Source organism: Anas acuta, chromosome 7 (assembly GCF_963932015.1).
Source record: "Anas acuta chromosome 7, bAnaAcu1.1, whole genome shotgun sequence".
In the NCBI taxonomy this organism is placed as follows: Eukaryota; Metazoa; Chordata; class Aves; order Anseriformes; family Anatidae; genus Anas; species Anas acuta.
This window is the reverse complement of record NC_088985.1, coordinates 24,025,845-24,050,217: the sequence shown is the minus strand read 5'-3', so window position 1 is coordinate 24,050,217 and position 24,373 is coordinate 24,025,845. Positions and strand designations below refer to the sequence as shown.

At 67.4% G+C, this 24,373-nt stretch overlaps 5 protein-coding genes across 6 annotated transcripts; 3 read left to right on the top strand and 2 right to left on the bottom strand.

Annotated features, from left to right (window-relative positions):
- Nucleotides 1-100: 100 nt before the first annotated feature.
- MMS19 (MMS19 homolog, cytosolic iron-sulfur assembly component) lies at nt 101-12,977 on the bottom strand. 2 transcript variants are annotated; one of them, XR_011098224.1, is made up of 31 exons: nt 12,820-12,977; nt 10,451-10,499; nt 9,962-10,062; nt 8,493-8,578; nt 8,073-8,147; nt 7,455-7,524; nt 7,142-7,270; nt 6,873-6,934; nt 6,545-6,631; nt 6,172-6,246; nt 5,908-5,985; nt 5,499-5,637; nt 4,913-5,067; nt 4,741-4,819; nt 4,353-4,478; nt 3,975-4,056; nt 3,555-3,652; nt 3,104-3,244; nt 2,818-2,973; nt 2,541-2,640; nt 2,304-2,406; nt 2,131-2,205; nt 1,880-2,006; nt 1,697-1,797; nt 1,566-1,622; nt 1,299-1,485; nt 1,115-1,197; nt 860-1,024; nt 719-778; nt 523-637; nt 101-446 (listed from the first exon to the last, which is right to left on the bottom strand). XR_011098224.1 is itself a non-coding variant. In XM_068688232.1 (31 exons), exons 1-31 carry the CDS (start codon nt 12,917-12,919, stop codon nt 419-421), a joined length of 3,075 nt encoding a protein of 1,024 aa, XP_068544333.1. In that variant the 5' UTR covers nt 12,920-12,977; the 3' UTR covers nt 101-418. The 2 variants fall into 2 exon arrangements, 1 of the variants encoding a protein (XP_068544333.1); XM_068688232.1 differs by having other exon boundaries at nt 523-623.
- Nucleotides 12,978-13,156: 179 nt separating this feature from the next.
- On the top strand, nt 13,157-16,226 carry UBTD1 (ubiquitin domain containing 1). Its single transcript, XM_068688247.1, has 3 exons — nt 13,157-13,387; nt 15,362-15,589; nt 15,681-16,226. The coding sequence occupies exons 1-3, from the start codon at nt 13,321-13,323 to the stop codon at nt 16,064-16,066; spliced, it is 681 nt and encodes a 226-aa protein (XP_068544348.1). The 5' UTR covers nt 13,157-13,320; the 3' UTR covers nt 16,067-16,226.
- A 235-nt stretch (nt 16,227-16,461) lies between these two features.
- Nucleotides 16,462-19,043, top strand: ANKRD2 (ankyrin repeat domain 2). The gene is made up of 9 exons (XM_068688245.1): nt 16,462-17,318; nt 17,429-17,542; nt 17,617-17,778; nt 17,883-17,990; nt 18,074-18,172; nt 18,278-18,376; nt 18,474-18,572; nt 18,674-18,772; nt 18,849-19,043. The coding sequence occupies exons 1-9, from the start codon at nt 17,247-17,249 to the stop codon at nt 18,951-18,953; spliced, it is 957 nt and encodes a 318-aa protein (XP_068544346.1). The 5' UTR covers nt 16,462-17,246; the 3' UTR covers nt 18,954-19,043.
- Nucleotides 19,044-19,463: 420 nt separating this feature from the next.
- On the top strand, nt 19,464-21,776 carry HOGA1 (4-hydroxy-2-oxoglutarate aldolase 1). Its single transcript, XM_068688239.1, has 7 exons — nt 19,464-19,746; nt 19,844-19,972; nt 20,049-20,176; nt 20,284-20,418; nt 20,542-20,638; nt 20,730-20,863; nt 21,258-21,776. The coding sequence occupies exons 1-7, from the start codon at nt 19,518-19,520 to the stop codon at nt 21,405-21,407; spliced, it is 1,002 nt and encodes a 333-aa protein (XP_068544340.1). The 5' UTR covers nt 19,464-19,517; the 3' UTR covers nt 21,408-21,776.
- A 66-nt stretch (nt 21,777-21,842) lies between these two features.
- MORN4 (MORN repeat containing 4) lies at nt 21,843-24,337 on the bottom strand. The gene is made up of 4 exons (XM_068688248.1): nt 24,178-24,337; nt 23,179-23,293; nt 22,983-23,092; nt 21,843-22,784 (listed from the first exon to the last, which is right to left on the bottom strand). The coding sequence occupies exons 1-4, from the start codon at nt 24,242-24,244 to the stop codon at nt 22,636-22,638; spliced, it is 441 nt and encodes a 146-aa protein (XP_068544349.1). The 5' UTR covers nt 24,245-24,337; the 3' UTR covers nt 21,843-22,635.
- Nucleotides 24,338-24,373: the final 36 nt, after the last annotated feature.

Sequence of the window (24,373 nt, the reverse complement as noted above, 5' to 3'; positions counted from 1 at the left end):
CAGGAGGATGATGACTCCCCACCAGGAGGAGTTAGGGTGTGCAGGGAAGGGGAAGGGCACTGGAGGCCCAGCCCAGGCTGCACCAAGATCCCTCACAGCGTTACCAAAACAGCTGTTTATTCCTCTTGTAGAGGGGCCGCTGTGCACCGTACCCGTGTGCACAGGCCTGCCCTCTCCCTTCACGCAGGGCGAGTCTGTCCAGCACTGTCCCTGGCTGCAGGCAAGCCACGAGCAGCACAAATCCTTCCCTCCCATGGGTGCAGGGAAGATGGGGGGGTGCTGCTGTCTGCTGGCCCCCACGCTCCAGGCAGTACCAGCTCCCGGGGAGGCTGTGCCTGTGGTGTCAGTTGTGTGGCTTGGCAGGGCGGCAGCAGGCCCGTCAGGTTGTCAGCCAGCACGGGGAGGGCATGCGGGGTGCTCACCTGCCCGGGCTCCCCACCAGGAACCTGCGGGGACAGAGACGGTGCTGAGCCACCTCCCCACCACCCCAGCTCCTTCCCAGCTCCAGCAACAGCCGCTCACCATTCCCCCCGTGCTGCCACCGCCTCCTTCCGCACCAGCCTCTTCTTGTCATCCAGGGGCTTGGCCAGTGCCCGGATCACTCTGGCTTTGTAGGGGAGCAGCTGTAGGACAGAAACTGCTCTTAGTGAGAGTGCCGGGGTGCTGGGTGCCCCCCGGGAGCCCCCTGCACACAGGGGCAGGCAGCAGGAGCACTTACCACGATGGTGGGCAGGCTGGTGAGCGCGTGGGCGCAGCGCAGGGCGGCGATGCGGACAGCCTGCAACACACAGGGGTGAGGGGACGGAGGGGAGAGGGGCGCAGGAACGGAGAGCACGGTGCAGGAGAGGGGTGCACGCACCATGGCGGGGCTGGAGGTGAGGCTGAGGAACTTGGTGACCAGTGTGTCGACATGAAGGCTCATGATCTGCGGAGCTTCAAGCAGCAGCGGCTGGAGGCAGCTGAGGGTGGAGAGCTGCACCACGCGGTCCGAGCAGGACAAGGCCTCGAGCAGGAGGGAAAGCAGCTGTAGGGGGAAGGACACAGGAGGTGTGAGCAGCTCCCAACCCTGCAGTCTGGGCACCGCCACGGTCCCCCTGCTGGGAACAGCTCTCACCGTGGGTAGCTCCGTCACCAGCACGGGCTTGGGGAGGTGGTTGAGCACGTGGGACAGGCCCTTCAGGTAGTTGGCCTTCACGTCTGCGGAGAGCAGAGACGGTTACGGGCAGGAAGGAGAGGACGCCGGCTCCGAGCCCCTGGGTGAGGGGGCAGGGGGTGGCGGGGCTGGGGCCAGCTCTCACCGGGGCCAGCCCCGTGGAAGCCCTGCACCAGCTTGGGCACGTTGTCGGTGAAGAAGCGCTGGCGGAACATGATGCGCACGTCGGCGTGGCAGCCCTTGTGCAGCACGTCCGGGGACTCGGCCATGAGCAGGGAGAAGCCGTCGGCCGCAGCGGGGCCCAGCTCCACGTCGCCCAGCAGGCCCAGCAGCTGCGAGGGACAGAGCGCTGGGACGGGGTGCCCGCGGCCAGGAGGCTCCTCGGGGAGCACCCGGCCTCCCCGCTGCCTACCTTGTCTGTCAGCTGGGAGCTCAGGGGGTGGTAGCGCAGCACCAGGGCTTTGGTCACCTGTGTGGGCAGAGTGGAGTCAGCACCATGCTGCCCCGTGGAGGGGGGAGCACAGAGGGGGGAACCCTGCTTACCCAGAGCAGCAGGGTGAGCGCCTGCTCTCGGTGTGGCCCCTCTGCGAGGCCGGGCTCCATCCTGTTCACCGCGAGCTGCAGGATCTCATCCAGCTGCTGCCCTGGGGATGTGGAAGGGACAGGCTGAGCCCTTTCCCTGCCACCCCTGTGCGGGGACCCCCAGGCCCTGCCCGGCTCCCTTACCCGCCAGGTGCTTGTTCAGCAGCCCTGCGAAGCACTTGGCGGCCGTGGTGGCTGTGAAGGGGCAGTTGCAGGAGCAGCTCAGCGCCAGCAGCTCCCGGAGCAAGCGTTCCTGCTGGGGGATCGCCACCTGAGAGGGACACAGAGCGTGTCACAGCCTGGGGCCACAGCTTGTCCCTTCCTCTGCCCACGGAGCTTGCTGTGGAGCTGGGCAGGACGGTGCTCAGGCAGGACCCTTCTCTCCCCCAACTTACATCACGAGGCAAGGAGCAGACAAAGGCCATGAGGAGGGCGACCAGGCGCCTCTGTGCCTCCAAGCACTCCCCCTCCTGCGGGGGAAAAACAGTGCCCACATCAACCACGGCCCCTGCTGGCAGCCTGCGCCCACATCCTCACTTCCTGCCCCTGTTCAGTGCCCCCTACGCACCGCAAAGGGCTGGAAGGAGCAAGGGAAACTGTTCTGGGGCAGGAAGGAAACCTCTCCATCCAGGAAGAGGGGCACCACGTGAGCCACGCTCTGGGCAGCCAGCCTAGGAGAAAGGAGACGCTGCAAAGTGCTGCTCTGGGAGCATCACCACAGAACTCCCCAGAGGCACGGGGCCACCCCTGGGGAGCAGCAGAGGGGAACGCAGCCTGCGCCGTGCCCCACGCCAGCAGTACTCACTCAGGGCTAAGGTGGGTGGTGGCAGCGCTGATCACGGGGACCATGGCAGCCAGCACGTCCTCCTCCAGCAGCGCCTTGCCCAGGAGCGGCTGGGTGCTCTCTGCAGGCAGCAGGGCAGGGATTTGGTGCTGCAAATTTGCAGCTCTGCCCCTGGCAGGGGGCAGCAGGGCCCGCAGTGCCCGCGCCTGCCGGCGGGTGGCAGCAGCAGCGCTCTGCAGAGCCCCGGGAGCTCAGGGAGCCGCTGCCGGCCCCTCCCGGGCTCCAGTCCCGCACCTACCCTGCATGGCAGCCTGCACGGCCATGGCCAGCAGACAGGGCACCACGGCCTGGTGGAAGTACCAGCAGCCCTCCGCGTCCTGCTGGCACTGCAGGGCCACGCGGTGCAGGCTCTGGCACACGGAGATCACCTCTTGGGCACTGCCAGCCTCGCTCCCTGCAGGGCACAGACACTGTCACACCACCCCGTCGGTGCCAGCAGCATCCCAGGGCTGCCACCACGAGCAAAGAAACCCAGCTCCTGCTCAGACACACGGTGCCCTGCTGCCTGTTTCAGGCTGCGTTACCTTTCTGCACCTTCCGGAGATGCTGAAGCAGGACGGGGACGGTCTCCCTCACGATGCTGGTGTGCGTGGACACAGCTGCCAGGGCCTGCAGGCAGCGCTGCCGCAGGGAGCGGAGGTCCAGGGATCTCTCCTCCTCCCGCTCTGAGGGGAAAACACACCCCAGGGGGGCGTTAGGGTGGCACCCAGGCCATTCAGGACCCAGCCCGTACCAGGGTAGATGGGGTGCAGAAGCACAGGACCACCCCAAGCCAAGCCCAAGGCTCCCTGCCATGGCTGGGCAGCTCCTCGAGGGCAATCCCAGCTGCAGTCCCTAGCCGCAGCCCTCCCGGTGCCAGCATCACATTGTGCTGAGAATCCCCCACCAAGGACAGCCACGGACCCGTGCCGTGTGGCACAGCCTCCCTACTGCACCCCAGCACCAGAATCATTCCCCTCCCACCACCACCCCTACCTGACTGCAGTTCCTCCCCGAGCCTGGGCACCATGCGCCCGGAGAAGACCTTTGGGTAGATGGGGGCCAGAGACCCAGCTGCCTCCATCGCTGCTTCGCTGCCAGGAGGGAAGAGCACAGAGGGGGGAACGTAAGCAATGCAAACCCTGAGCTGCTGGTGCAGCAGCTGCAAAGATCTGGGCCAGAAGGTGCCTCCAGAAACCCATTTCTCAGCAATCTGCCTTTTCCACACTACTGGCTAGCAGTGCAGAGCCCCCTGCATTGCAGGCCCAGGCTTTCTGATTTACAGACCACAAAACACTGCTTTACCCCTTTGCTTTTACACCCATGCCTCCACCCAGAGGCCTCTACAGACCCTCTCTGCGAAGACGAGTTCTGTTCCTCCTCCCAGAGTGTGGGTGACTGGAGTGCAGCCCTCACCTGCTCTGGGAATCCTCCTCGTGCAGAGCGAGCCGGATGAGGTGATCCACAATCAGCTCCAGGTCAGAGGGAGACAGGAAACCTGGAACAAGAGCCGCAGAGGAATCATGCCCTCGGCCAAAGACAAAGATCCCAGTGTCCTCCCCCCTTGTCTGGGATATCAGCAACACTGCAGTACAGACTCCAGAGATACAAGGAGCCCAACATGAACAGGTGAGAGTGAAATCGAGTGTCCCTAGAGATCATGGCCTGGGTAGGAAGTGCTGCCACTGCTCCTGTGTGCCTACATGCAGCACAGGTGGCCAGCCAGGGTGTCCCACGGCTCCCAGAACGGGGTGACACCTCCCCCTGCCTCCCCAGGAGAAGCGAGGCACCAACCTTGCAAGGAGCCCAGGACGGTCAGCGCCCTGATCCCAACCAGCTGCAGCTGCACGCTGGGGTCTGTCAATGCTGAGAACACCACAGAACAGACTGGGGCTCGCAGGGACAGCACAGCGCTCTCATCTGCAGACAGAGGCACAAACAGAGTCATTGCCGGCATCTGGCTGTCACAGCAAAGCCACCCCCGCGGCACTGGACAGACTCTTTTCCCTGTCTGTTCACACCCATGCAGGATCCCTGGCACAGCCAGGTGGGCTGCACAACAGCTGCCCCCAAGTCAAGGAGCTTTTGTTCTCCGTCAGGGTAGGGGAAGGTGAGGGCAGTGTCAGAAGCCCCCAGGGACACAGCAGGGGTATGTGGGTACCTCCGGAGGGACCAGCCTCACCTTCTTCCACATGTCCCCATTTCTGCTGCAGCTCCAGGAAGCCCAGCAGCATTTCCAGGATTGTCCTCCTCTGGCTGCTCTGCAGGGACACAAAGGCACATCCCAGCTCACCGTGACTGCTGGGACCCAGCTGCATCTCAGCCCAGTGCCACGAGGCCGGGGTGCCCCTCACCTGCGAGTGCTTGTTGTACTGCTCCAGCAGCAGGGGCAGCACGCTGTGGGTGAGGCGGTGGTAGGAGCGCAGGGAGGCACCCGCTGCTGCCTGCAGGAGTTTGGCACTCGGCCACACCAGCTTCATATCGGGCTCGCACAGATGGTGCCTGCAATCTGAGATGTGCTGCGTGTCAGCCACCCCAGCAGGACCGCCCCTGCCTCGCGTGCAGGGCACAGCTGGTAGCTGGGCCGGGACTCGCTGCTGGGGCACGGCTCTGAGCTGCAGCACGGCCTCCTTGGCAGAGCTGCTGCCTCCAGCTCCAGGCACACAGCACAGCACTGGATTCCCCAGTCCCAGCTAGAAGGGAAGTAACTCAATCCGATTTGTATTTCCTACTGTACCCTCTCTTCTCCTCCCTCCTACTGCCAATTCCCTCGAGAGAATTCCCTCAGAAGCCAATGCTAGCTGGGAGACCCAGACAGAGAAGAAACAGGCTTCAAAGAGAACACAGAGGCAGACATCTCTGGCTAGGAGGATGCTTGCAGGCCTGGCAGCACCCGCAGGCCTGGCTGCTCAGGGCAGGGTAGATCTCCAAGCCAGCTACCTTGCAGGATGCTGCTAAGGAAGGAGTCCAGGAGGTCCTCGGCGTCTGAGCTGAGCACGGAGCGGGAGAGGCAGGCGGAGAGGGCGTGCAGTGCAGCCAGGCACTCTGCCTCCACCTTCTCGCTTGCTGTCTGGAACACCTGCAGGAGACACGTGGGGTGAGCAGCGCGTGGTGCTGACCCCGGCTGCAGGCTTCATGTTCCCAACACAGGGCTAAAGGGCTCAGGCTGCAGCACGCAGGAAGTGGTGCTTCTAACAACACAGCCAACAAGCCCCATGACACACCGGGAGGGGTGGCCTGTCCCCCCAGCCCTGTTTTTCAGTTGGGCTGTCCAAAACCACTGGCAGGGGCTGGTAGGAGACATGGGACCCTTGAGGCCTGCCTTTGTTAGGGGCCCTGCAGCACTCACCTCCCTGCGCAGGGATGACCAGAGGCTGGGGAGGAATTCCTGCAGCTCCTTCTGCCCGTAGATGGCACAACAGGCAGTCTGCAAGAGAGAGAGACAGGAGAGAGGATCAGAGAGACCTCAGGACCAGTAGGACACAGAGCAGGGACGCTGTGAGACAGGAAAATGTGGACCAGGCTCTGCAAGGGAGAGTCTTTGGCTGTCAGACACAGGAGAGGAACTACTGCTGGCACAGGCCAGTGTGAGCAGTGGGGGATCCCTCCTTACCAGAGTCTGCAGGGCATCGAGCTTGGCACTTTGCAGGTCCGAGTCCATCTTCTCAATGAGCAGAGGGAGCAGGAACTACAGAAAGAGGTGGTTAAGGCAGCCCTCTCTGTGCCACACTGTCCCTGGCCCTGCAGGGCTGCAAGCTCAGCCTCTGCCAGGAGAGCAGAGCTAGAGAGAGACGTGCAACAGGCAGCCCCTTCCCAGGGTGTCACCCTCCACGTGCCCAGCCCCAGGGACAGGCAGGACACAAGGGCTACCAGCAGGCTCCTGGTCCCAGTTGTTCCCTTCCCACAGAGCTGCTCTGGGAGCTGCAGAACCAGGAACTGCAGCCTGTGCTCAGGCATGGTGCTCACGAGCCCGAGGAGCCACCTACCTCAGCAAACTGGGGTGTGGAGGCCAGCACAGCCCGGAGGCTGAGGATCAGGTCCTCTCTCTGGATGCCATGAGGGTCGTTGGGGGGCTGGAAGCACAGAGAGAAGGTCATGAAACATCAGCCAAGGCTGCATCACCTCATCTCCAGCAAGGCAGCAGCAAGGCCAGCCTACAGGCAGCTTGGCACTGGCCTGGGTGCCAGAGCTGGCAGCACAGCACTGCCCAGCTCAGACCCTTGCCCATCCTCTCCTCCGAGTCCCTGGAGGAGACACGAGACCCTGGGAAAACACCAGGAGGAAGGGGTTATGGCACGGGGCAGACTCACTCACTGGAGTAAAATCAATGGGGAAGTAGCAGGATGTCACTTCAAACAGCTCCTCCACAAAGGGACCTGCAGGGAGAGGTCAGTGTTAGCAGAGCTGTTAGCTGAGCAAGGGAGGCACAGCTCTGCCCAGCAGCCGTGACAGGCTGGCTCTGCAGCTCCTAAATCACATCAGGGACACCGAGCCCTGCTCAGACCCAAGAGCCATCCCTCCAACAGTTCAAGGAGAAGCAATTCCGCCCCCCAACTGGCTCTGCATTGCAGGCCCAGGCTCACCCAGGGCATAGTTCTTGGCAATGAGATCGCGCACGATCTGGAAGGCCACCAGCAGGTTGCGGGGATCCTTCTCCCCATCCATCACCTGGATGAAGCCAAAGGTGAAGTCAGCCCCCAGGCCCTTCAGCTCTGCAGAAAGAAGGTGCAGGACACGAGACCTCACCAACACAGCACGGAATCAGCCCAGCTTCCCCAGTCCCACGGCCCGTCCAGCTCTCCTCAAGCAGTGCCACAGAGCCCTCTGAGCAGCAGAAAGCAAGCCACGTTCCCAGCCCAAACAACCCCAGAGTGCTTCTGGCATCTGCCCCCTCACCTTCCTCCCTGGTGCCCATGAAGTTGGTGATGATGCTGTAGACTGTGTGGCGGTCCAGCTGCAGCAGGGACTGGAGGGAGGAGCAGAGGAATCAAAACAGGCCCCCGTACAGGCAGCACTGCTACCCAGCACCCAGAGGCATGCACAGGCAGCACCCTCACAGCTCCACTGCTGCTTTGGGGCGTGCAGGTCCCACATACCACGTGCAGAGCGTGCACATGCTTGTGCATCTGCACCTGAACGCAACCATCACTAAATGGGCACCCTATCACAGTCACACCTGGGCTCATACGCTGCCCAAGGCCTGCCAGCATAAACAGCCTTAAGATGGAGAATTTGGGAGCTGGAGCCACTTAAACACTGCCTGGAGAATGGAAAAAAAGGAAATGATCCCCCTAGGGCTGGTACAGGAGAGGACAAGGGCCAAACAGGAATCTCAGCTGCCTTCTGCCTCTCACTCTGCAGCAAGCCATGCTGCCTGAGCTCTGCAGGAGCACTGCTGCTGCTGGAGGATGTGCTACGCTGCACTGCTGCTGCAGGTGCTCGGTCCTAAAGCAGGCGGGCTGTCCCCAGGCACACAGAGAACAGGGACAGGAGGAAGGAAATGACATTGCTCACCTGCACGTGCACCTCCTGGAAGATGGCTTTGAGCACGGATACTGCTAGCCCTGGGGCTAGTACCTCACACATGCTCTGGGAACAGGAAGAGAAAAGCAATAGGAAGGATGACTCTGTACTTGCAGGACCCTCTCCTGCCCTGGGGGAGCTTGTCACCCTCACAGAGGAGGAAGGACAGGACATCTGTCATCTGTGCTGCCCCCAGGGCACGCAGAGTGTCCTTGCCCCAGCACCGGGCAGAAATTCACAGCATTCCCCACCCCCTGCGAGGGGACAGCAGGAACAGGACACAGGGTGATGCTGCGGGGCAGGAGCTGATAGCCCAGCTGGTCTCTGCCCAACACTGCTTCAGCTCGTACCCGTGAGCTGTACCCCCAACACCCCCCAGAGCCATCCTTGTGCTGTGGGACAGGAGCTCACCAGCGCACGGAGTCCCTGCAGCACTGAGGGGATCACGAGGTGATGATCTTGCAGCCGGTTCTCGTAGAACAGGACCAGGTGCAGCGCTGTGAGAAACAGACCCCGTGGTGCGTTAACCCTGGCAGGAGCTGCTGGGCGAGCAGCGAGAACATCTCTGTGTTCCCTTGGTGCTGACACTTTCTCCCTCCCCCCGTGAGGGACCACAGCTGGCCGCAGCGGGGCAGCACCCGCCTCCGGAGGTGCTGCAGCCACCCGGGCCATGTGCAGCCTGCCCAGACACGTGGCTGCAGCCCCGGGCAGGGAAGCGGCAGCCGCCCGCTTGGCCCAGGCTGCAGGATGTCACGGGGTGGGGCAGGAGCCCCGGCTCCCCCGCGCTCAGCTCCACAACACGTTCCTGGGGCCTGAGTCACGGCCACGGGCGCCTGCACGGCCCGGCCCTGGGGAGCGGCGGCAGGAAGCGGACTGGAAGAGCCGGCTGGCAGCATCCTGCGCCCACGGCCGCCGCACAAAGTGTCCCCCCCCGGCAGGCAGCCTGACGCAGCGCCTGGGAAATGAGCTGCGTGAGGAGGGCCACGAAGGGAGACAGGCTGGCGGCCGTGCCGCAGCAGCTCCCCTCCCGGGGCTTGGCTCTAACCCGGTGTGTTCCCCTGAACCTCAGCAGCTCCTTCTGTTGCTGCACTGCTAACCCAGCCCCAGCACGGTCACCACACCTGGCTCCAGCTCCAGCAGCAGCTCTGGGCATATTCTCCCTCTGCCCAGCACCAGTCTGAGACTTAGGTAGAGCCCAGCATGTTCTAATTCCATCCTTCCTTTCCTCTGCCTCTCCTACTACTCCCTTGCCCTCCTGCCAGCCTGCTGGTGTGGGATCAGTGACCCAGCAGCAAGGCCCCCAGTCCAGCTCAAGGCCTGGCAGCACTTATTTGGGTTTCCCTGCTGCCAGCCAGCTGCTCTGAGGCCTTTAACACAACCAAACCTTCTCCTCACCTCCACGAGTGGGGCATCTTCCCCTCCCACCCCCATCTTCTTCTCTGCTCTCGCCCTCACACTGATCTGCCCTCCTCCCCAGGCCACAGAGGTCCCCCAGAGCCAACCCGTGCAGCCCGAGGGCTGCGGCGTGACTGGCTGTGTGAGCGATGGCTTTCCTGCACTGAATCACCACACGGGGATCCTGACGTGCAGATGTGTCCCCGAGGCCTCCCACGTGGCGCTGAGCACGCCCGGGTACGCGACACCCACACACTGCCGGGGGCACCAGCTGCAGAGCCAGGCCCTGCACAGGACCCAAATCATGTCAGGGCAGTGGCACACAGGCTGCAGCGTGAGGCCCCGTGTCCTCCTTGGACTTTGACCCTCGAGAGATGCACGCAGAGCTGCCATGGTGCTAAAGCAACCCGTTTGCTGAGTGCAGGACAGGCTCTCAGGGCCCCCAGCCCACCAGCAGCCAGTGTGGGGTGCAGAGCAGCCCTTACCTTCCTTCTCCTGCAGCAGGGAGTGACACTCGAGCAGGACCTGTGACAGCAGCTGGATGCCTCGCCCTCGCGTCCGAGGATCTGTGTTCTCCAAGCAGAACCTGCCCCACACACAGCAAAAACCCCAGAGAGCTGGTGTGAGTGGGGACACGAGCAGGAGGCATGTCCCAAACGAGCACGTTACAAGCTGAAGGGTGCTGCTCACTGGGCATGGCCCTGCCGATGGCACTCGGGGGGAGCTGATTCCTCCTCCTCCCCAGCCAGGCTGTCCCCAGCAGGAGCTGTCCCAGCTGCGACGTGTTCTGGGGCTCGCTGCCCACCACAACACCTTCCCACCGCCCCGGGAGAGCCTCGTGGGCTGCTCTGGCCCTGTCTGTTCCCAAATGGCTCCCCTGTCCTGCGAGGGCACTGACTGCAGCCAGCCTGCCCCGCACGAGCTGGCAGCTTGCACACTTCTGCTCGTGGGAATGTCCCCTGCGGTCTCCTTACCCCAGCGCCTCCACGAGCTGCAGCACAGTCCAGCTTCCATCTTTCACCCCTGCAGAAAAGAGGCAAAGGGAGTGAGCCAGGGCCTCCCTGACCCCCCCTTAGGCACTGCGCTGGGGCCAGGGGCTGGGAAGTGCACCATGGACAAACCAGGAGGTGGCACAGAGCTACCCCCCCAATGCTCCCCAAGAAATCAGACTGTTCACAAGGCAGCGGCCAAACCAAACGGCCCCGGACACTCCCAAACACCCAGCTGCCACGGCTCTGCGCTGAGCAACACCTGCACAAACTCCCTGCAGGCTGGGGGCACGGAGAAACACGGCTTTGTGGTCACAGCAAGGCAGCGCCGGGACTCCTGGAGCCTGTTTCCAGCTCTGACTCAGCCCGGCCAGGTTGCTTCACTCCCCTCCTGCCCCAACGCTCCTGCAGCTGAACTGGGGGAAGAGTCACTCCCTGGGAGGCTTTGCTAAGGCCTGGCTGCATCCTAGGGGAGCCCTGGAGAAGGGCAGGGTCTCTCCTGCCACCCACAGCCTCGTGCTCAGGCACGGTGCAGCTCTAACCCATACCCCAGGTGGCAGGGGACACTGCTCGTGCCTCCTCCCTCGACCACCCCACAGGAGGTCTGAGCACGGAGCTGCCTTTTCGAAGCAGCGCCTCCCCTGAGCTGCCTGTGACCTCAACAGGAAGGAGCGAAGCGTGAGCTCTGCCCGCAGCCGGCTCTTTGTGCTCCTGCAGGCAGGAGCCCCTCGCTCTGCTGCAGCGGGCGGGCTCGCCCTGCTCTCGGGGAGCGGGAGGCCACAGGGCTTTGCCTCTCACGAGGCGACCACAGCAGCCCCAGCAGCAGCACCGCTGCCGGCTCGCAGGGACCTGTGTCCTCCCTGACACCTCCCCCGCCCTTCCACACGCCACACACCATTTCTGCACCTTTTCTGCTCCTCCTGTCTCCCCCAGTCCCTTACAATGTGATGGATCCCTGCTACAGCACCTCCCCTCTCCCTGCTGTTTAATACCAACAACCTCAGCCTCCTCTGACACTTGTGCATCCCGAGCTGCCTGTGACAGCACCAAAGCCCTTCTCCCAAACTCACACCTAATTCAGTGCTCAGCAGCACGCACAAGCAGCTCGCCATGCCTCCGCCAACAATGAACAGAGGCCACGAGGTCAGAAAAACCTCCCCTTTCGCTCAAGGACACGGGATGCAACGCAATATTCTCTGACATGCGTTCTGCGTAAGGTCAGCAGGGCCCGAGGTGGGGGCTTGTCAAGGTCGGTGTGCCCCAGGTGCCATACGGCGGGCGGGAGCTGGGGACGGCTCCTCTCTGCGTGGCTCTGAGCAGACAAAGCCTTCCCCAGGCACTTCTGTAACATGACCGGGGGCGACAACAGCAGCTGTAAGGTTATCTGCCCTTGCCTCTGTTTCCCCGCTCTGTCTCAAACATGTCAGGGGCTTTGTGCAACTCTTGTGAATGTCACCCAGCTTAGTGAATTTCCTTTCATTTCCTCCAATTTCCTTCCATTTCCCACCACGGGTCATCTCGGGGTGGGTCAACAAGCTGCTCCTCTCCCTAAGGCAGCCGATGCAGCCCTTCCCTCTCAAACCCTTTCCACAAAGTGCCAAAGCCACTGGAAGGAAGAGTAGGAAGACAAACGTGCTGCCTTATCCTTAAAAAGCCATCCTCCCGCAGCTACACATTCCTCAGCGTAACGAAGCCACCACACCGCTGCTCCGAGCGGAAAGAAAATTATCCCAGGAAACCAAACGCCCCAAGCCCTGCCAGGAGAGGAGAAACCACAGCAGCGCAGCACGAGCCTCGCGCTCCCCTCAGCTCACCCACCCTGTGCCCCAAACTCCCATTCCCTGACCCAGAGCAGCCCTGGCACCTCTACCAAACCCCACAGCTCCAGCCCCACCCCGTGCTCTGGACCAACCCTATAAAACCCCAATTACCCCCCTGAGCCCCTGCAGCTGTGCTTTCACCCCATCCCCAACACCCCCGCACCCCTCCCCGTGCTGCTGCCCCTCAGGTGCCCCGCAGCCCCCAGCCCCTCCCCCTCAGGCTCTGGCTCCCACCTCCCCCTCTGCTGCGCATCCCCCCGTGCTGCTGCTCCGCCACCCCCAGCCCCTGCCCCTCAGCACCCCACACCCCACGGCCACCAGCCCAGGGCCACAGCTCGCCCCCAGCCCCAGGGGGCCCCCCCCAACCCCACGGGGCCCAGCCCCAGGCCCTGCCCCAGGCCCAGCCCCAGGCCCAGACCCCAGGCCCAGACCCCAGGCCCAGACCCCAGGCCCAGGCCGTGCCCGCAGCCCCCCCACCCCCATCCCCGTCCCCCTCCCATCCCCTTTATCCGCCCCCCGCTCCCCGCCCGGTACCCGCGGCCAGCTGCGCGGCCCCGTCGTGCTGCCCTCCCGCGGCGCCCCTCACGATGCTTTGCAGCCGCTCCGCTGCCGGCCCCCCTCCGGCGGCCGCCATGACACCCGCACCCCGCCCGCCGCTCCCGCCGCGCGCATGCGCAGCCCCCCTCCCCTCAGCCAGCCGCGGCGCATGCGCACAGCCACCCCGCGCCGCTCTTTCCCTCTCCTCCCGCCCTCCTTCCGCCAGGAGCACGGCGGCCCGCGAGGGACATAAAGCAGCGGGAGGGGGCGGCTTCGCGCACGAGGGCGGCGCCGGTGGCGGCGGCGGCGGGGCGGGCACATGCGCACCTGTGGGGGCGGGGCGGTGGCGGCGGTAGCGGGGGGGCGGCCCCGGTGCTCAGAGCCGGGCGGAGGCGGCTGCAGGGCGCCGGGGCCCCGCAGGTCGGGAGCAGCGCGGAGCCGGCCCGGCCCCATGCCGAGCCGCCCGCCCCGTCGCCGCCGCCGCCGTCGAGCCCCGCCATGGGCGGCTGCGTGGGGCGGCAGCGCCGGGAGCGGCCCCCCGCCGGCAGCACCCGCAAGAGAGCAGGTGAGCGGGGCTGGGCACCGAGCTCCGGGCACCGGGCACCGGGGGGGACCCCGGGACGTGCCCTCGGGGCGGCTCCGCTGCCGGTGTCCCCGCGGCGGGGCCGCCCCGCCGGTACCGGGAGGGGTTTGGCAGCGCCCCCGGTGCCGCCCGGGTGCGGGAGCCGGGCCCTGGGTAGGGCTGGGCGGGCGGCAGCGGGCCCCGCAGGGATCCTGCCCCGTGCGCCCCGTCGGGGCTGGCCGGGAACGGGAGCACCGGGGTGCACCGGGGGGGGGCTGCCGGTGTCCGCGGTGGGGCACCGGGGGCTGTGCTGGCCCTGCTGCCCTGTGCCGGTGTCCGGGGGATGTGGGATGCTCGGGGGGGCACCGGGAGCTGCACCCGGAGGGTCGACGGGACGGAGCCCGGTGCGCCACTGCCCCCGCCCGGGAGCGGAGAGCCCCGCGGTGCTCCTCGGGGGGGGACCGGGCACCTCGGGGGGGCTCCGGGCGGTGCTGGCGACCCCAAAGAGACCCCAAAGAGACCCCAAAGGGCCCCCACGTCGGGGCACGAGGCGCTGGGAGCAGCCCCGCCGCGGGGGTGCCGGTGCCGGTGCCGTCGGGGTGCGGCTGCCGGCCCGGCCCCGCCTGGCCCCGCGTGGGCGGCCGGACACGTCCCGACCCCCCCGGGCCCCCCGCGGGCACCGGGTTGCACAACGGGCCGGGAATAGCACGGCACGGGGCAGGGCCCGGGCTGGGCGGCAGCAAGAGACCCGCAGCCCCCCGATGGGGACCCGCAGCCCCCCGATGCTGCTGCGCCCCCCTCTGCCCGGTCCTGGGGTCCGGGAGCCCCGCTGCAGCCCCAAAGCTCATCCCAAAGGAGTCCAGGCTGTGCCGTGGTGCCGGCGGGTGCTGCCCGGTGCCCGGGGCAGGTGCTGGCCCTGACCTTGCCGTGCCACGCTGCAAATCCCAACGGCCCCACAGCGGGACTGCTGAATCGGCACCGCCTGCCCTCGCTCCTCGGGGATGTGAGCGCAGCCACGGTGCTGCCCGACCCTGCTCGGGGATGCTCAGCGCCCTGCACCAGCCCTCGGGGGCACTGCGCTGTCCTGTGCCCCGTGGGGACCCTGTGCCACGTGTCCTGGATGGAGAAAACTCGTGTAGTGCTTCGTGTCACCCCCACAAGCCTCCCGGGGGTGGTGGCTGTCCCCAGCAGCCACGGGTGGCATCGCCCTGCCCCATGGTGGGCGCTCAGCATCCTTCCTGCGCAGCCGGGATCCCAAACTTCCCCCCTTCCCCCCGCAGGAGCGGTGCCGGCTGGCGGCCCCGCAGGAAGGAGCTGTTGTCACTCATTGTCCCCAGCTCGGCTGGGAGTGACAACAGCTCCTTCCTGCCCCACGCGTCCGGCCGTGCCGTGGGGCTGGCAGCACGGGGCCGTTCCCACGGGGACACAGCCTGGTGTGGGGCTGCCCCACAGCTCCAGCCCGCCCGGTGCCCCGTGGGGATCTCCAGCACCCATCCTGGGGGTCCCGTGGGTGGTGACACCCTTGTCCCCCGCTGCAATGGGGTGCTGCCAGCCTGGGAAGGGGCTTTTGCCACTGTCCGGGGTGACATCCCGGTGTGCTCGCCCCAGAAGTCACAGCCCCCCCTCTGCGGGGCTGTGGCTCAGCCCCCGTAATCCTGTTCCCACTCTGGCACACCGGCTTATTTGCTGGCTAATTCCCCAAGCTATAAATACTGCCCTGCCTCGAAGGGCCCTGCAGCCACCCTGCTGGCCCCCAGCCCATCCTCCCCTGTCCCCAAAACGTGAGTGGGGAGAGCCCTGCTCCCTGCTGGGGGCGAGGGATGCTGCTGGGGGGCAGCTGCTGTGCCGGGGGCTGGGACAGACAGTGCTGTGTGTGGGGTCCCCACCAGCCCATGGGGCAGGGTGCCCTTCCCTGGGCATTAGGGGCTGGATTTTGGGGTTTCAGAGCCCCTCCCTGAGCTGCCGCCACCCCCCCAGGCCGCAATGAGCCCCTGAAGAAGGAGCGCCCCAAGTGGAAGAGCGACTACCCGATGACGGACGGGCAGCTGCGCAGCAAGCGGGACGAGTTTTGGGACACGGCGCCCGCCTTCGAGGGCCGTAAGGAGATCTGGGACGCCCTGAAGGCGGCCGCCTACGCCGTGGAGGCCAACGACCACAGCCTGGCACAGGCCATCCTGGATGGAGCCAGCATCACCCTGCCCCACGGTGAGGCCACATCGGGGTGCGGAGCCGGGGAGGTTCGGGGAGGTGATGGGGAGGCTCTGTGGGGCACGGTCACTCACCCCGCTGTCCCCAGGGTCGCTGACGGAGTGCTACGACGAGCTGGGCAACCGGTACCAGCTGCCCGTGTACTGCCTGGCTCCCCCCGTCAACCTGATCCTGGAGCGGGGCGAGGAGGAGGCGGCGGAGGCGGCCGAGCCCCTGCCCAGCGCCCGGCGCGAGTTCGCCCTCAAGGTGCGGCTCTCCACCGGCAAGGACCTGCGGCTCAGCGCCAGCATGGGCGACACCATCGGGCAGCTGAAGAAGCAGCTGCAGGCGCAGGAGGGCATCGAGCTGGCCTGGCAGCGCTGGTTCTTCTCGGGCAAGCTGCTCACCGACCGCACGCGGCTGCAGGAGACCAAGATCCAGAAGGATTTCGTGGTGCAGGTGATCGTCAACCAGCCCCTGCCGCCCAGGAACTGAGCTCTCCGGCAGGGAGGCCCCGTCCCAAAGTGGAGCACGGGGGCACCTCAGGGATGTCCCAGCCCTGCCGGAGCCACCGGGTCCCCTCCCCGGGGCCGTGGTGCCGCGGTGGCCCCGCCGGGCTGGAGGCACGGGCACAAATTTGCTGTGGATGGTGTGGGACCGACGTGTGCCGGGGGGCCCCGCTGTGGGGCTGCCCCTCGGGGAGAGGCTGTGACCCGCCAGCCCCGGCCACGAGGCCGGGATCCCGCTGCCGGGGGGGCGCGGGGCTGTGCGGAGATGTCTCCCCTCTGTACATAGCCTGTGTATTTATCAATAAAGCCTTTTCATCCTTCAGCCAGGCGGGGGCTGGCCCCATGTGTGGGCTGTCCCCAGGCATCCTCGTGTGACGGGCGCTTTCCTTTGTGCAGCCCGAGGCTGTGGCACCCATGGGACACGGCACCCGGGGGTGGCCGTGGGACCTGCCCGTGCCTGGGAGGGTGCCCTGTCCCCATCTGTCCCTCCCCCTGTCCTCAGCCCGGTCCCATGGCCAGGTCCCGGCGCATTAACTGTCCCAGCACGGGGCACGCTGGCCTCATCTTACAAAAAGGGAAAGTAAAATCCCGGGGGGCTGAGCAATGTCCCCGGCAGCGGGAACAGCTGCGGGCTCTGCCTGCCGGCCCCACAGCCCCACGTGCGGGGGGCAGACCAGGTGGTGCTCGGGATGCTCCGGCCCTGAGGTCATCCTCCAAAGCAGCACGGAGCCGCCGCGAGCATCCCGGCTGCCCGGGATGGGTGGCACGGGCTCAGGATCCGTGGGTTCACACACACCATGACCCAGCTCCATCCAGCCTCCGGAGCACCCCTGAGGGCTCCGCGCACCCCAGGTCTCCCCAGCCCGGCGTGGGGGTCCCGGGCAGCCGGCTGGGTGGGCTGTGGGTTGCTTTAAGAGCTGGCAGGAGGTGAGCCAGGGGCACCAGAAAGCAGCAGGGTGAGCTCATGGCTAAGCTGCCCCAGTCATGTGGAGCAGGCACAGCTGTCGGTGCCCTTGGGCAGCGGGGACGGAGGGGCCGGCGGCATAAAGCCCCGCCGCCAGCCCAGCCACCGGCAGCACCGGGAGCCAGCGCCCGCGGTGCCGAAGAGGAGGAGGAGGAGGAGAAGGAGAGGCCGTATCCTGCCAGGGGCTGCACACGGAGCTGCCATGGAGCTGGACGTGGAAAAGGCCAAGGAGCTCATCGACCAGAAGCTGGCGGAGGAGGAGGAGGAGGAGAAGGTGGGTGCCGCAGGCTGCCGGCCACCCCGGGGACCTCAGCGGTGCCCGGGGGTGGATGCCGGGGCTGCCCCAGGCTCCCAGGGCTCTGCAGCCCCCCCGTGTCCCTGCAGAGGATGAAGGGCGATGGCCCACGAGAGCCACCAGCCGTGGAGAGGATGAGCACCCCGGAGCTGGAGGAGGAGAAGCGGCAGGGACCCCGCAACAGGGGCATCGAGGCCATCAAGGTGAGGGCTGGGAGCAGGGAGCGGGGTGCGGGAGGGCACAGCGGGGATGAGCGGGGCGCTGCGTGTCCCCACAGGGCCAGGAGCGGGTGCGGAGGAGCTCGGTGGACCTGCGTCGGGAAATCATCGACGTGGGGAGCATCCAGCGCCTCATCGAGCTGCGCAAGCAGCGCCGCAAGCGCCGGGAGGAGCGGGCGGCCACCCCCGAGCCCCCGCCGCCGCCGGAGCCCCTGGAGATCGTAGGTGAAGGGGGGTCCCAAAAAGCCGGGGTGCCCTGGAGGAGCAGGACACGGGGCCCCCTCGTTGTCCCCGCTGCCCCAGCCCTGCCCTGCCCTGCCCTCAGGAGGGTCCCGTGGAGCCGGAGACCTTCCTGCGAGCCGCCGTGCAGGGCAAGATCCGCGTCATCGAGAAGTTCCTGGCGGATGGTGGCTCCCCGGACACGTGTGACGAGGTAGCACGGGGCGTCCTGGTGTGCTTCGGGTCACGGGGGGGGGGGGGCACAGCCAGCCAGCAACGCGCCACCTCGCCCCCCAGTTCCACCGCACCGCCCTGCACCGCTCCTCGCTGGAGGGCCACACGGACATCCTGCAGAAGCTGCTGGACAGCGGGGCCACCGTCGACTTCAGGGACCGGGTGAGCCTCTGGGCACAGGGCGGAGGTGGCCATGGGCTCAACCAGGGTTGGGGGGGACACGGGGTGGTGGTGCCCCCCCCGGTGACACCGGCTCTGGGTGCCCAGCTGGACTGCACCGCCGTGCACTGGGCGTGCCGGGGGGGGCACCTGGACGCCGTGAAGCTGCTGCAGGACCGCGGGGCAGACCTCAACCTGAAGGACAAGGTGAGGGGGGTGCAGCCCGGGGAGGGGGCTGTGCTGGGGGCACAGCAGGGAGGGGGGTGCTGATCCCTTCTGCTGTGTGTCCCTCCCCAAACCCCAGCTGCTCAGCACCCCTCTCCACGTGGCCACCCGCACGGGGCACCCTGACATCGTGGAGCACCTCATCCACTGCGGGGTGGACATCAACTCCCCGGACAGGGTGAGTAGGAGGAGCCCTCCACCTCGGGGGGTTCCCAGCACCATCCCCGTGCCCCCCCCCAGGGGATGTGGGTGCACGGAGCCAGGCTGCGTGTCCCGCAGGAGGGGGACACGGCGCTGCACGACGCCACGCGCCTCAGCCGCTACAAGATCATCAAGATGCTGATCCTGCACGGGGCCGACATGATGGCCAGGAACCAGGTGGGCGCCGCGGGGCACGGGGGTGCCTGCGCCCTTCGCTGCCACCCCGGTGCCAACCCTGTGCCCGCGCTCTCAGGCTGGAAAGACCCCGACGGATCTGGTGCAGCAGTGGCAGACGGACACGCGCCAGGCGCTGGAGACCAAGGAGCAGCCGCAGGGGGAGGCCGAGGTCCCCGCGTGATGGCAGCGGGCAGGGACCGGGGCTGGGCTCGGCGCCAAGGAGCGGGACCCAGCTGAGTCAGCCGTGTTAATAAAGCCAGCAGCGAGCAGAGTTTGGCCCTGGCAGGCTGCCCCAGGGAGGTGGTGGGGCCAGGAGGGGCTGCGGGGTGCCCTGACACCGAGCGTGGGGGTGGTGACACCCGTGGGACGGTCACACGAGTGGCTCGGTGGCAGGGCTCGTGGCTGCGGGATGCCCAGGTGCTGTTTGTGGTGCTTCGCAGCCCCGCCTGGGCACACTGGGGGAGGAAAACCATCAAGGGCTGCTCAGACATTAGGGGCATCACCAGCCCCACAGTGCATCCCCAAAACACACGGTGCAAGAAAGCGCAGTGGGTGCAGCCGGAGCCCACCTGGAGAGGTGCTGAGCTCTTTCCGCAGGCTCCTCCTGCAGGAGGAGAGAGCTCATCTGCTCCCAGCCCCGTCTGCCTGCCTGCCCAGTGGGGCCGCAGCCCCCTCACGTGCCCCGTCAAACATTAACCCCCCTCGGAGGGGTGGCTGGCACGGGCTGGCCGCAGCACCCAGCACCATGGCACTCAGCACCCGCCTCATCTCGCCCCTCCGGCCGGCCCTGGCAGCTCTGTGCCGGGCAGCCCCCGGGCAGTGCCGGGGGCTCAGCACCCCTCCCGGCCCGGAGCCCACCCTTGACCTCGGGGGCATCTTCCCACCCCTCGCCACCCCCTTCTCGGCCCTGCAGGAGGTGGACTATGCCCAGCTGGAGGCCAACCTGCGGCGCTACGCCAGCATCCCCTTCCGAGGTGAGCGCAGCCCCCAGCCCCGGCGCTCTGTGCACAGCCCCCAGCCAGGCTTTGCGGGGTGGTGGGCAGCCCCTCGGGTACCTGCCTCGTGTTTTAGGGCTGGTGGTGATGGGCTCCACCGGGGAGTACCCGTACCTGGCCCCCCATGAGCGCCTGGAGGTGCTGAGCTGTGTGCGCCGCGCACTGCCCCGCGACCGCCTGCTGCTGGCGGGCTCCGGCTGCGAATGTGAGTGTGGGGAGCACTGGGAGCACGGGGGGGACATCCCCACAGGGCGTCCCTCACCCCTCCGCCGCCTCCCCAGCCACCCAGGCCACCGTCGAGCTGACGGTCAGCATGGCAGAGGCTGGGGCTGACGCCGCGCTGGTGGTGACGCCCTGCTACTACCGGGGGGCCATGAGCAGCGCCGCCCTGGTGCGGCACTACACCGAGGTGAGCCGTGCCCCCTGCCCACCCGGGGCTCTGCCCGGGGCAGTGGGGTTGGAGACAGGTCCCCCCGTGTCTCCATCCCACCCGCAGCTCCGCCTGGCTGCCCGCAGGTGGCCGAGGCGTCCCCCATCCCCGTGGTGCTCTACAGCGTCCCTGCCAACACTGGCCTGGAGCTGCCGCTGGAGGCTGTCCTCACCCTGGCGCAGCACCCCAATGTCATCGGCATCAAGGACAGCGGCGGGGACGTGAGTGAGGCAGGGGGAGCCGAGGCTGGCCCCAAACCCGTCCCCGAGCCACCCCCGGGACCCCACGGTGGGGACGGTGGGGACAGGGTGATGCGCGCCCCCAGGGACACCTCTCCTCCCCAGATCACCCGCCTGGGTCTGATCGTGCACAAGACGCGGCAGGAGGATTTCCAGGTGCTGGCGGGATCAGCCGGCTTCCTGCTGGCGAGCTACGCCGTGGGTAGGTGCCGCTGCTCACCTGGGGGCACCGCAGCGAGGCGAGGGGCAGCGACGCCCAGGAGCTCGCTGCCAACCTGCCCCCACGTCCCCAGGTGCCTCAGGGGGGGTCTGCGCCCTCGCCAACATCCTGGGGGCCCCGCTGTGCCAGCTGGAGAGCCTGTGCCGCCAGGGCTGCTGGCAGGAGGCCCGCGAGCTGCAGCACCGGCTCATCGAGCCCAACGCGGCGGTGAGCGGGCGGCACCCCCCGGCACGGCTGCGGGGTGGGGGTGAGGGGTCCTACAGGGCTGGGGGGGTGAGGATGGGGGTCCCTGGGGGTGCGGGGCAGCCTGGGTGGGCAGCGCAGCGCCCGGCTGGGGAGCCAAGCCCAGGCTGGAGGCGGCAGGGTGGGAAATGCCAGCCCTCTCGTGCCAGGAACAGCGCGTGCCCTGGCACCGGGCACCCGCCCAGCCCCGGCGTGAGACCTGCAGGGTATTTATAGGCGGTGACGGAGGGAATCGCTGCGCCTTCCCAGGGGCATCGACCCACCGTGGCGTGGCTCCTGCTGTGCTGCAGGGATGCTACATGAGCGGGGACCCGCGTGGCCCCTTCCCGGGTGCATTGGTGCGCCCCCCTCCCCGCAGGTCACCCGCCGGTTCGGGATCCCGGGGCTGAAGCAGGCCATGGAGTGGTTCGGGTACTACGGGGGGCCCTGCCGAGCGCCCCTGGCCCCGCTGAGCCCAGCCCAGGTGGAGGAGCTGAGGGGCGCCTTCAGCAGCACCGGCTGGTTGTGAGCGCCCAGCACCTGGCCCCGCGGCGCCGCCTCCCCCTGCCCCTTCCTGAACCAGGGACCACCGGGAGCTGGGGATGTGGCGGGGACACCGGGATCGTGGCCAGCAGAGAGCCATCTCACTCCTTCCTGCTGGACAGGGCTGGTGGGGAGAAAGCTCAGCACCCTGTGGCCACCCTTGTGTACCCTGGGTGTGCCCCCAGCCCCGCCAGCCCCCAGGAGAACCCCCCCTGGGCTCCAGCTGCAGGGAGCAGGGCCTGCAGCCCCCAGCCCCTTGCTGTCCCCATGTGGGCTGGGTGGCCCCGAGGTGTGGAAGCCCACGCTGGCCCTGCCGCCCCCCAAAGCACCACGAATAAACCCGCTGCCTCCCCTCCGTGTCTGCGTTTGTGCCCGTGCAAGCAGCCTCCCTCCTGCCCCCAGCAAGCAGCACACAGCCCGGGCGTTTGGCAACGTGGTTTACTCCGCTGAGGCCCGTGCAGGTGGCAGCACAAGGCAGGGGCGCAGCAAGGCACGGGGCTGGTGGGGGCACAGAGCGGCGGGGGGGCTCAGCTGGGTGGGGAGGACACCCGTGGGGACAGGTGAGGAGCTGCGCGCACCCTGCCTGCACCCCTGCCATGCCCCTATCCCTGCCCACCCAGCCCAGAGCCCCCCCTGCAGCCCTGCCCTAGCCCCTTGCCCAGCTCCTCGCTTGCCATCGCCGCCGTCCTCACCCAGCTCCCCTTTGGTGGGGATGTCCCCCAGGCACTGGGCAGGCTGAGCCCCTCGGGGGCACCGTGTCACCCAGCGCCGAGGGCACAGGCCCCGGGGTGCCACCCTGCCTGGGGACCGGGGCAGGAAAAGCAGGCCAGGCGCTGGCACGTGCTGCAGCCCGCTGCCCGCCCCATAGGCACCCTAGGCAATGGGGCCAGGAGCCAGCCCTGGCCCCTAGCCACCCGCCCTGCTCCCCGTGGCACGGTGGCAGCCCCAACCATGCCACCCCCAGCCCCGCTCTGGTGGAGCTGGGGGCAGAGCGGGGGCTGTGGGGAGAACCAGGGCAGCGGGCAGAGGGAGAAGGCACCACGGCGGCCTCAGAGCCGCCCTGGGGCACTTGGGTGGGGGGCAGCGGGGTCCGTCCTCCCACCAGCAGGGTTTTGGCACGGGGGCCTGCCCGGCGTGGCAGGGGGACCCCTGGCCCTGCCGGGGGGGTGGCTGGCAGCGCCGTGGTCCTGCCGCCCCGTGGGGCCAGGGCACCGTCACGCCGTGAGGTTGTGGGCAGACTTGGAGGCGCTCTGCGCCCTCTGGATCACCGCCTGGCACTTCTCCCGCCGCAGCAGCTTGTTGTTCTCGAAGAAGCCCTCATTGCGGGGCACCCCGTGAGAGCCGTCGGGGAACGTCAGGAGCCCTGAGGAGGGAAGGGACGGGAGTCACGGGGTCGGGAGCAGCGCACATGGGGGCCAGGCCTGGGCAGACAGGGTGGGACACAGCGGGAGGGCAGCACAGCAGGGCAGGGGCGAGCGGGACGTGCTGAGCCGGGGTGGGCACAAGCCCCTGGCTGCACATCCCGCAGCAGCAGGACCCCCCCGGGGTGCCGGGCACTCACCGAAGCCATCCACGCGCCCGCCTTTGAACTCGCCCTCGAAGGTCATGTTGTCGTAGCGGGTGAAGACGCCGACGCCGCAGAACTTGCCCTGCACGAACTCCCCCTCGTACCTGCACGGGGGGCACAGGGATGGGTGTCGGGGGGGTGCACACAGCCAGGGCAGGGCAGGGCGGGCCCCGCAGGGTGCTGAGCTCACCTGGAGCCGTCGGCGAAGCTGAGCACGCCGCAGCCGTGGAACAGCCCGTTCTCAAAGTGCCCCACGTAGGCGCTGCCATCGGCAAACGTCAGCTGGCCGGTGCCGTGCCGGCGTCCTGGGCAGAGACAGAAACAGGGACAGGAGGTGAGAAGTGGAGCAGAGCCGGGACCGGCCTGGCACGGTGGGGAGCAGCCACCCCCGCACCTGCAGGCTCAGCACCGGCCGCCCCGTCTCATCCTGTCCCATCCCGTCCAGCCCCGTCTCATCCTGTCCCATCCTGCCCTGACCTGTCCATCCCGTCCTGTCCTGTCCCATTCCACCCATCCTGTTCAGCCCTATCCCATCCATCCTGTCCATCCCGTCCCGTCCAACCCCATCCCATCCTGTCCTGTCCCACCCATCCCATCCCATCCTGTCCTGTCTAGCTCTGTTCCACCTGTCCCATCCCATCCCGTCCTGTCCCGTCCCATCCATCCCGTCTCATCCTGTACCCTCCATCCAACCCTGTCCTGTCCCGTCCCATCCAGCCCCATCCCATCCCCTCCGGTCCCATCACGTCCAGCCGCATCCCACCTCATCCCACCCCATCCCACCCCATCCCATCCCATCCCATCCAGCCCTGTCCAGCTCCGTTCCGCCTGTCCTGTCCATCCCATCCATCCTGTCCCCTCCTGTCCTGTCCTGTACCCCCCCGTCCAACCCGGTCCCATCCCATCCATCCCGTCCAGCCCCGTTCCATCCATCCTGTCCTGTCTATCCTGTCCTGTCCAACCCCACCCTATCTTGTCCTGTCCCACCCATCCCATCCCATCCATCCCATCCCATCCATCCCATCCCATCCCATCCCATCCCATCCCATCCCATCCCATCCCATCCCGTCCCTTCCATCCTGTCCCCTCCTGTCCCCTCCCGTACCCCCCGTCCAACCCTGTCCCGTCCCACCCGTCCCGTCCATCCCGTCCCACCCCGCCCCGCCCCGCCCCGCCCTCCCTCCCGCACCTTCCTTCCACTCCCCGCGGTACTCCTCCCCGCTGGAGTACGTGAAGGACCCCTTGGTGAGCGTCATGGCCGCCTCCTCCTCCTCCCGCTCCGCTCCGCGCCCCCCCGGGGTCCCGCCGAGGGGCGGCGGCGGGCCCACCCCTCCCTTCCCCACCTCCCCACCGCCCCGTCGGGCGTTGCCCCGCCGCCCCGCGTC